Here is a 10,640-nt window from a genome sequence, read left to right on the forward strand (position 1 = left end):
TAGCTGCCACATCTACTTTGGATTGTGTAGTTTTCATCATCTTAAATATATGCATGTCAATAAGAAAAACAAACATGCATTTTGCTCCATGCAAAATGACTTCCCACTTAGACAATGTTTGTCATTTGATGCTTTTTGGTATAATAAGTTTTGTGATCCATGCTTACTGTGAAGTTAGAGTGCACTGCTTAAAAAGGTTGAATGATTCCTGCTTAATTAGGTGTAAGGCGGTACTTAATCAAATTATAAGTCATACTTGTAAGTTTTATCAAATTATATGTCATGTTTTAAAGTGAAAATTTAAAAATTGTTGATGTTTAGCAATTTCTAAAATTGGAATAGGTAAGAAAGCAAATGGTTTATTTTAAATTCCTATCCAGTATAGCAGTGTTTTCCTATCTTACAGCTCAGACAATCTCAAAATAGTGTCTATTAGAATGCTTGCTAGGAGGGTTTGCTTAATTCAATTTTGGATCAATTTGGGCAAGAATATTCGGTATCTCAAATCACTATCAAATTCTAGGCACACATTTGTTATGGCCAATTTCAGCTGAGGGTACTTCTTGTTCACTGCTACTTGTTTCTCAACTTCGAGGCGGGATTTACAACTCCGAAGTGGGATTGACTATTGAGTATGTTTTCAACTATTTTTTTGGGTTGAAAGGTTGTAGCTCCCATGGTCTCCCATTTAACTATACATATCTTTTGGGGGAAACAAATTTAGTGGAATGCAGAAAACTTAAGACATCTTTACATCTATAAGGATGATGCATAAACTTATGAAGTGTTGAGTAATGCAGCTTCTTGCTAGATATTAGAAATGCAACTATGTGATCTCAAATATCTTTGATCTTTTTAGTTTTCTCACGTTAATTATTGAAAAAAGATTGCATTTAAATTAAAACCTAATGTTATTTATTTGCAAAAAAAAAAAATGTCTCATATAAAGTGCCAGTACACACATATTGAAAAGTATCTGGATGGTACAAATGATAAATACACCAATTTTCCCCCTGCCATGAGGAGATGTGTATATCCAAGTTGCATAAACTTAAAAAAATTACAGCAACAAGATTAGGAATTGCATCTGTTTGGCCAAATTTGGTGACTCTCACGCCAATTGCATCTGTTTGGCCAAATTTTCATTCCTAATTCTCATCATTAAGAATGAGTGATAAGAATTGAGAACAACTTTTTGGTGTATTCAGTTTTTTTGTTTTTGTTTTGAAAGCTTGGTGTATTCAGATTGTGAGTTATGATTTAAGTGACATTTTGGTAATAACACATGATGAGTAGACTCACACTGTACAGACCTGTCACAATACCAACGACTCTTTCTTTCTTTTCTCCTTTTTTGTTTTTTTTCCTTCGAGCCATTTTTTTCTCTCAGCGTCTTTCTCTTCATTCTTTTTCTCTTGAGAGATGCTACGTCCACAACATTTTTACAACAAATCATAGGTGGTTAATTGTTATTGGTTCAAATTTGAACACTAAGATTACTTTTTTGCCCCAACAATAACAACCAGTAACATCCTGTCACTTAGGATTTGTTGTAAAAATGTTGTGGACATATCATTTCTCTTTTCTCTTTCTTTCTTCTTCACACCCATTTCCTTTTCTCTAGGTTCTTCTTCTTTCTCTCTTTTCATTTTTTCTTTCTTTGCCTATTTCTTCTCTCAGCTTCTTTCTTTCTCTTCTTTCTTCCTCTATTTCTTCAAAACGGTGCTTTTCTTCTTCGATCTGAACAAAGCACACACCGATGCTTTCTCTTCTTTGATCTCACAAATTTCTCATGACTGTATTTCGGAAATTAGGTCTGGGTTTTCTGTTATGTATGGGTTTTGTTTGGTTTATTTGGTTGTGATTTTCGGAATAAATAAGTTGTAATTTATGGGTTTTATGAGTTATTGAGAATAGAAGAGCAATGGGTTTTTCTGGGTTCTTATAGTCTTTGATGGGTTTCTTTGGCATGTGATTTTCTGGTGGGTGTGGACTACAGTTTTGGATTGCCGATCTAGGGATTTGTATGTTGATGTGTTTCGATTTGGATGTCTGTATCGGTGTGGTTGTGGTTTGAGGCTTGGATTGTGATGGAGGTGGGTTTGTGTGGCCGTTAGTAGCTTTTTCTTTTTGTAGGTGTGGCTGATCATGTGGGTGTTGCTGATCAATGTTTTTTTCTTCTTCGGTTCATGTGGGTGCTGTGTTTGTTTGCAATTGGCGGTCTTTAGGTTTCGTTGCTATGGCAGGTAGCAGTTTCTGATAAAGATCCCACCGAGTTAAAATCTGTTTTTAACAAACCAAAAACCAGGGGGATTTCGGGTGCCAAATAGGATGCAGAATGAATTAAGAAAAAAATTGGGAATTATGAGTCATGAGTTGTGGGTAGTGAGTTATGAGAATTGAAATATGAATTACGAGATAGATGAGAACCAAACATGATACCAGAGATAATTATTGTTCTCCACAGTTGTAACCGATTTCAGTATTTAGATCAACAAAATTGGCTTTTGATAATCATAGGAAAATAAGCTGAAACACTAGAAAGTAAAACTGCTAGCATACAGACAAGCAAGCATTTCACCTATAATTTATGTAACCTCCTTGAATTATGCCTAACCCAAAGAACAAGCGGTAATTATACAATATTCCAAGAGTATAATAATATCATACTTCCTAATCTCACATAACAATAGGTTCCGCTATTCTTGTGAGAGAAAAGAGTGTGACATTGTTCTTGTGAGAGAAAAGAGTGTGACATTATTGTACAATCGAGTTATTGTACAATAGTACAGTAACATGGGCATATAACCTCCCGCATAATCGACTTCAATCAATTAGTTCAAACTTTTAAAAGGTCAAAAAATCATAACAAAACTTTTGGTCCATTAGTTCAAAATTAAAATAGTTAAAAAATCATAACAAGTTCATACAATAGCTCATATATTGAACCAAGATGAAAAACAAGAAAAAAATTACATTCACCTTATTACCTGGGCCAGACATTCAAGGACGTTACATCAATTATACATGAACTCCTTTGCTCAAGCATCTCATACTTAGTATTTGTTTATCAACAATTTTTTCATCTAGTTTTTTAACCATATAAGGGTTTTTAAAGCCTTAATTTTCCTTTAAATATAACTATACTTTGTACGAGAATTGAAAGCATATCGAAATGCACAGCTTTCTAATGCTAACGTAGTTCAAATTTCAGATCTTCAAAGGACTAAATGTAACCAATATCAAGTACAACTTCCGCAGTGTTTCATGGCCAAAAATGGAATTAATGGGCTTATCAGCCCACACTGCCCAGTCCACCACCACAACTAAACACATGTGACTATACAAGCAAAGTAAGTATATCTATACTGGAAATGAGAAACTCACACATTGGAAGAACTAGTTATATATGACACAACAACTGTGATGTCATCAAGCTTGCCTCCATAATAACGGAAACCAGCATCTTGAGCAGCCGTAGAAAATGGTGTCTGTCGGTTCCTATCCTGTGCTCGCTGGCGTGCCAAAGCTGCTATCTTCTGAGCAGTTACTTGTGGTTCCAAGCCAGCTCTTATCGCATGAACAACAACAGCTGTGACCTCATTATTATATAAGTTGTCAAATAACCCATCTGTTCCAGCAATAATGACATCTCCAGCAGTGACGGGAATTGTAAAAACCTGGATGCATTTATACCAAAAAGATACCTGAGTCTAACACACTTGATTACAGCTTGTACTGATTAAGCTGCTGATTTAGTTGATAAAAATACCAGTGGGAAAGAAACATAAAATATTCAAGAATCCTTTCTAATCGTACTTGAGAAGTTACTCCTTTCTCATCATTGTAGTAACCTAAGCTGATTTAGTTAACTGTATCTTAGCTCTCAAGGGTTCCAGAATCATGGAAGCCTAAAGCTAAGAAGCATTTCAGACCTCATGAAAGTCCCCACAATGACTCCATTAGGGAGATGCATCTAGCACATGTTTGATGTCTGCGTTGTCATAATACATATTTTCTTATTTAATAAAATTATAAACTCATTACTATTAATCCCTAATTAACAATTTTATATTCCATCACATACATGGACAGAACAAAGCCAAAACTCTTCCATATGCTAGAAAGATATACGAACTACAAAGTCCTCTCTATTAGCTGTGTTTTTGGGCCCTCTAGGGCAAACAAAATTTCTCTCCAAACTAGTTTGGAGAGAAACCCTTCAAACTTATCATATATTTTTGTATTGAGTATGAATTTTGAAAATTTAACCGTTGGATTACATGTTCTTATTATATCCTTCATACTTGCAAAATTTCAAGAAAATCAAAGATCAATTGCTATGTTATCAAACAAATGTTAAAATTTCAAATTTTTGTGATCTAAAATTGTGTATAAAAAATAAGTTTATTAATCAAATAGTAAATAACATCCGATTTGAACGAAATTCGATATGCATGTTAAGGACAAGGAACATGAAATTCAACGATTAGATTTTCAAAATTCACACCCGAAAAAGAGATATATGATAAGTTTGAAGGGTTTACTTTGTTCCTCTGGGGCTCACGTTGTTTCTCATCCTGTTTGTATAAAATTCTTTACTGATTCATTAGGGGGGAGGGAAGAAGAAGAAGAAGAAGCATATGATTCAAATATGACGAGTGAAGCTAATAATTATGTCATTAACATTAACAAATCATACATGATGGTGGGGTATAAGTGCTAACTGACCTGACCAGAACTGGGTAGATCACCCCCACGGCCACTCTCAAGCTGATATGTAAAATTGAAGCCATGCTGCTGCACTGGGGATCGGAAGACAGTGCATCCATCTCTAACCACTATAAATCCACTGTCTCCTAGATTAATAGCATGTAATCCCTGCTGAAAGAAGCAAACATTTGAAACCATATAACAACGGATGGCAAATATTTCTAGTCTTTTTCTCTATATAAAGCAAATTGTTTGAAGTGGACACAAATGGAGGACCAGAGTGTAAAGGTTTATGGCTGGAAACCTGCATCATACATTCTGTCCAAGTTTTAATTGTGCTAGTGCATGCTGTCTTCAACCTAAGTTCAAATCTCAAGTATTCTAAACCCATCCATGATTATTTCATATTATAAGAAGTTGTAATTCGGCAGCCTTCTGTCTTAAAAGGCCTGCAATTTACAGAATGAAATCAAATAGCATTTGGGAGTGTGCAATAATCCCAGGTGTAGAAATTAAAAAACTAAGAAAGTCAACCCCTACAAATAAAGATAACAATTTCTACTACACCCAAGAGAAAGAGTTGCCACTTTTTGAAAATTTTGCTTTGTTGAAGGAGAAAATGGCATCAAATCTGCAAATCCAGCAGAGAGCAGCAATATAAAGAAGTGCCTCTATTCAGCCAACTGCTAGGTCATCTTGTGGAGTTCCTAAATTTGTTCTTGTATGAATAAGGTCAAGATGAGGTGGAGAGAAATTGTGTACAAGCAGAAAGAAACATATATTCCTGCTGTCAGACATAAAGTGGACAAAATTCCATTTTTTATCATCTAGTTTTACTGTTTAATGTAAACATTCCAAGTTCCAAAATTTTTATAAAAGGTACAGGCATTAGGGGCTTGTGAAAATGAAAAACAACAAACCTTGTCCATAAGGGCAATGATGCATGCTGTTGAGGATCCCTTGGCCTTTATACTCGAGTGGGCCTTCTCTAACACCCTGGCTGGGTCAATGGAACCCTTAGGCTCCTCTTGAATTGCATTCACCGAATAAGACATGAGCTCACGGGCAAATTGTCCTGCATCAACACCAACATCTGCCCAGCCACCTACACCGTCTGCAACACCAATTACTTGTTCATCTTCGCAAATAAAATGAGCATCCTCTCCGCCTGTCTCTTCCTTGTCAGGATGTGGCAGGTAACATGATCCAGAAATAAGCTTCAGGGTTCTTTCACCCAGAACAGTTCTGAACACAAACGAGTTATACAAATATAAACAGTGAGAAACAATGAACCCCAATTCATTAGCAAACTTCTTTCTAGTATGACAAAAAACCCTCCTCTCTGGTGTTGCTAAGCCCATTTTATTAATTTGTAAACAATTAACAAGAAATGTTTGTTTACTCTTTTGGGGGAGGGCGTCTCCAAAATAAGTGTGAATGACAATTCATGTGATTAGTGAAGTTTAGTCCAAAGCCACAATCCTGAATTTTATTAGAAATAGCGGGTACATACTATATAGGACAAATTTAAATTGCAGCATCAACAAATCAACTAAACTAGCTAATAAGTCCGACACTCATGAAAGACACAACATTGACTAGATTTCTTTTATTTAAAAAAAGAGGGTCATGCCTAGTTCATAGCTCCCACTTTTGCGGGGTTTGGGAGAGGACATGGTAGGAAACTTTACCACTAATTTTGTTTAGAAAGGCTGATTCTCAGACTTGAACCCATGGCCTATTGCTATTGGTGGAAGGCATTTTCCATCACACCAAGGCCTGACCTCCATTGACTATATTAATTAATTCATTAAAATGACTAGGGAAAGCAGAGAATAAAGAAAATCAGAGCACATACTGGCCGGACAAATTGGTGGAATCTGCAAGCTGTTCATCACGAGAATTGCTGTCAAAAGAAACATCATGAGCAGCCCCAGTGGAGTGGCACACAGAAGACGAAGAATGGAAATTCTTCAACCATGGTGCAACAAGTGAATTGGGGTTACAATTCCGCCTCAATCCATCGAAAATAAAATACCCACAAATCAGATGACTGTTGGACCATTCTTTCCTTCTCAAACTCAGGCTAGCATTTTGATATCTGCCACGACTTCTGTCATTGTAAAAAACGCCAGTAGGTTTGGTGAAGTCTAATGCATTCCCACAACTTGTGATCAAGTCATCCACATAGACATCTGCTAATACAGCTTTGGAAGTAGAAGCAGCCATAAATTTCCTCTGATTCTCCCGACCTTTAGGAAACTGAAAGGCCTCTGATATCAAAGAAGTTGAATAGGGCAAGGAACGTGACAGTGCTGTATACCGAAACAACAAATTCCCCGGTCGAAGTAGCAAATTTAGCGAACTTTGCCACCCACCTTGTCGCTGAACTGTTGCACGTCTAAAACCAGAATAGATAGTAGTATTCAGCTTCGATAGAATGCCAGATGGCATCTTAGCCCCGTATATAGAATGCCCTTGCATCAATTACTCTCTTGGAGACTATCCAACCTTGGACATAAAATGTCATTACTCCCAATACATCTATGTATTCTATACGCACCAATTAAGCTATGAGCAATTCGCACTAAGCCTTCTGAAATGAAATGTAAGACTTTGAAACCTAATATGGGAAGAGAAATTAAGATATATTTCAAGGACTTCACTCCTAAATAAAACACAATCGCAAAGAGAAGAAATGGCTGAAATTCCATTGAATTTGAGAAAATCTTAAAAGACATTTTTCTTTTTTCTTCTCATTGGAACCCTCAATAAATAGATATCCACAATGAGGCTAGAACAACAAAACAAAAACCCTTTACAATTTTGAATACTTTAGAAACATAAATATACTTGTGAGTTGGAACTATGTTTGCAAAGAAACAAAAGAAGCCATTTCTCTCTCTCTCTCTCTCTCTCTCTCTCTCTCTCTCTCTCTCTCTCTCTCTCTCTCTCTCTCTCCAAAAAATCGGTGACAAAAAGAGAACCCATTTCAACAAACTACAAAAAAATCACCACCCAAACCAATATAAAAACAAAAACCCATATTTCAAAACGATAAAAACAAGGTTGGAGTTTGACACCCATATCAGAATGAGCAAAAAAAAAAAAGCAAGCTAGCAATGAATGTAAAAAAGAAGTAGAAAGTCGCACCTGTCTGTTTCAAATGGATTCACAGGAAAGTCGGTGCTTGAGAAAACTCTTGTAAAGCGATCTTTCCCACACAGAAAAGAAAGGAGAAAAAAAAAAAGCGAAGCGAAGCTCCGAAGAGTAGAGAGACTCGATTCTGACCTTTGGAGCTTCCCTCTCTTCCTCACTGCTCCAAAAATTCTAAAACCTTCTTTCTCCTCTTCTTTTGCTTAAGGTCCACAACAACCTAAGCCTAAAAAAAATACCCACGTAGGACCCAAGGTTTTTGGACTTAAAAGCCCCTGTGAATGCGGACAGAAACCAGTGTACAGCTACGAAACAGCCAATGCTGGAATCAGGGGTACTTTGGTAGTTTTACATATTTTGTCGAAGTAGCACGCAAGTGTTATGAGTATGAGACTCTGCTAAAGTGAATTGCTTGGTTGTGAAGGAACGAATCAGGTAATGCCAGCTGTCTGCCGGGACTGGAGAGTGTGACGTGTTAATAGGTGATAGGTCTGTGGTCCAAAGAATATGAGGGAGAGAGGCATTGTGAAGCACATTTGTACAGTAATGTTGGGCGCCACACAACTAGGGAAAGGGCTGTTTTACCAAGTTGGGAGAGTGAAAAAGAATCAATTACGAATATCCATAACTATGCTCTTGCAAGGGACAGAAGGCCCAATGGGTCTAATACCCTTTGCACATGATTTTTTTCTTTTCTTTTTTTGAGCAACACATGATTTTTTTAGAGAAGACAAAAATGCGTGTTCTAAAAATAAAAAATAAAAAAAGCAAAAATATAATTAGTGACTTTGTTCTGTCTTGGGCCTAAGCTAACAATTAATATATATATATAATTTTCTTTCACGCTTGAAAGATATTTAGAAATTAGAATCGCATAATTTTTGGCCTTTCTATAAATTCCTTTTTCTATCTTTACTTATATTAAAAATATATCATAATTTTTTGTCACACCTTCTTTTTAATGAAAGAAGCAAAAGTGTAAATATTCAAAGTTTGAAAACTAAAACCTGCACTCTACTACTATAAGAGTTAAGTCATTTTGTAATGGTACTTTGGATTAAATAATGTGTTTGAGCTTGAAGAGAGAATATAATTGTGTGTGTGTTTAGCACTTAATTTGTTTGGTTATATTTGGTAATAGTTTTTGTTTTCTATTTTCAAAATTTTTTTTTTGGAAATATAAAGAAAAAATAATTTTTTTATATTTTTTAAATCAAAAACATGTTTGGTTAATTGAAATTAAAAAGATAGTTTTTTTAATAAAAAAAATAGAAAATATTAAAATATGTTGTTACTAGGATTTGAACTCTAATACTAATTCATTAAATGAAATAGATTCATTAAATTAAATGTGTGTTTTCATTGACTTTTGAAAATTATAAATTAAAAATAGCATTTTGCACATTTTCAGTTTTCTTTACAAATTGAGTTTTAAGAACAATTTTTATTTTTTGTTTATTTTGTGTTGCCAAACAAGTTTTTGAGTCTCAAAAATAGAAAATTGTTTTTCGAAATAGAAAATTGTTTTTCGAAATAGAAAATAAGAGAAAAAAAAAAGTTACCAAAGTTTCTCCAAAAAAAAAAGTTTGAAAACTAACTTGAAATAAAAGCTTCACTTTTTTTTTAATAATCAAAATATCGACTTGAATATACTTATAAAAAAACGTTACACTTGAAGAATTATCGAGGACATAATACAATTGGAATTAGGAAGGATTGCAATTGAAAGTTTGGAAGAAAAACAAATGAAGATACGTGAAATGGGGAAAGTAGGCAAACAAAAGAAGAGTAGGATTGTTCTTTAGAGTATTTGTAGCAGTGTAGCTAAAATAGCTAGTTATTTTAGCTACACCAAAACACAAAAAAAAGGGTTGAAGCAGTGGAGCTATAGCTAAAAAATTTTACCTTCTTGCTACCATGCACATCTATAAATAGATGTGCATTGTAGCTGAAAGCTAAAAAAAAAATATCATTCTCTCTTATTAAAATATTATTTTTTTCCTTTCTTTTTTTTTTTTCTTTTTCTTTTCTTCTTAAAACTCTCACAACTCTCAACTCTCTCTCTCAACTTTCAAACCTCTCACACTGCCACCCCCCCAACCCATGCCACCACAAACCCAACTCCGACCCACCCCTTCCACCGACCCAGCTCGCCAACCCAAGCCCCAAGTCCCAAGCCGAAAGAGAGATATATAGGTAGAGCGATGAGATCGAAGCGTAATCGAAAATCGAAGCACAACGAGGATGTTGACAGTGTGGGCAGCATCGACGCAGGGTTGATTCTCCACTGAACTCACAGTAACATTAGCTCCAGCTCGTCGTAGAACGTCAATGGTAATTAGTAACATCGCTCGTCCCTACAGCGCCATGATCGACAACGGCAGGAATTCTGGGTTCATGGGTTTTGGATTGCTAGGTTTGTGGGTTTTCGATATGGTTTTTTTTTTTTTTTTTGCTGGTGTTTTTGGTTCTTCTTCGCATGGGTTTGTCGGTGTTTGATTTTTTTTTTTTGTGGGTTTGGTTGTGACCATGGATTGTGGTTGAAATGGCGGTTTGTTGGCTGTGTTGGTGGTGGTTTGGTAACTGTGGTTGTGGTTGTCGTGAGTTGTGTTGGGTTATGGTTGTGGCTGTGTTGATGGTGGTTTGATTTTTTAATTTCTTGCCGTGGCCTGTGGTTGTCACAAAGAGGTTGTTGCTAGTGGAGTGGTGGTGGAGGTGGACGTGACTGGCTTAAAGGTTTTTGTGGGTGGTTGTGAATTGTGCCATTGATT

The 10,640-nt window shown here is 35.6% G+C and overlaps 1 protein-coding gene across 8 annotated transcripts; it reads right to left on the reverse strand.

Moving 5' to 3' along the window:
- Positions 1-3,184: 3,184 nt before the first annotated feature.
- On the reverse strand, positions 3,185-8,076 carry LOC142624670 (putative protein phosphatase 2C 80). 8 transcript variants are annotated; one of them, XM_075798345.1, is made up of 5 exons: positions 7,867-8,076; positions 6,572-7,309; positions 5,634-5,958; positions 4,732-4,881; positions 3,185-3,680 (listed from the first exon to the last, which is right to left on the reverse strand). In XM_075798345.1, exons 2-5 carry the CDS (start codon positions 7,195-7,197, stop codon positions 3,384-3,386), a joined length of 1,398 nt encoding a protein of 465 aa, XP_075654460.1. In that variant the 5' UTR covers positions 7,198-7,309; positions 7,867-8,076; the 3' UTR covers positions 3,185-3,383. The 8 variants fall into 8 exon arrangements, with proteins under 8 accessions (XP_075654460.1, XP_075654458.1, XP_075654456.1 ...); XM_075798343.1 differs by having other exon boundaries at positions 6,572-7,336; positions 7,867-8,074; XM_075798341.1 differs by having other exon boundaries at positions 4,732-4,884; positions 6,572-7,266; positions 7,867-8,072.
- Between the last annotated feature and the right edge of the window lie 2,564 nt (positions 8,077-10,640).

Source organism: Castanea sativa, chromosome 2 (genome assembly GCF_040712315.1).
Source record: "Castanea sativa cultivar Marrone di Chiusa Pesio chromosome 2, ASM4071231v1".
Classification (NCBI taxonomy): domain Eukaryota; kingdom Viridiplantae; phylum Streptophyta; class Magnoliopsida; order Fagales; family Fagaceae; genus Castanea; species Castanea sativa.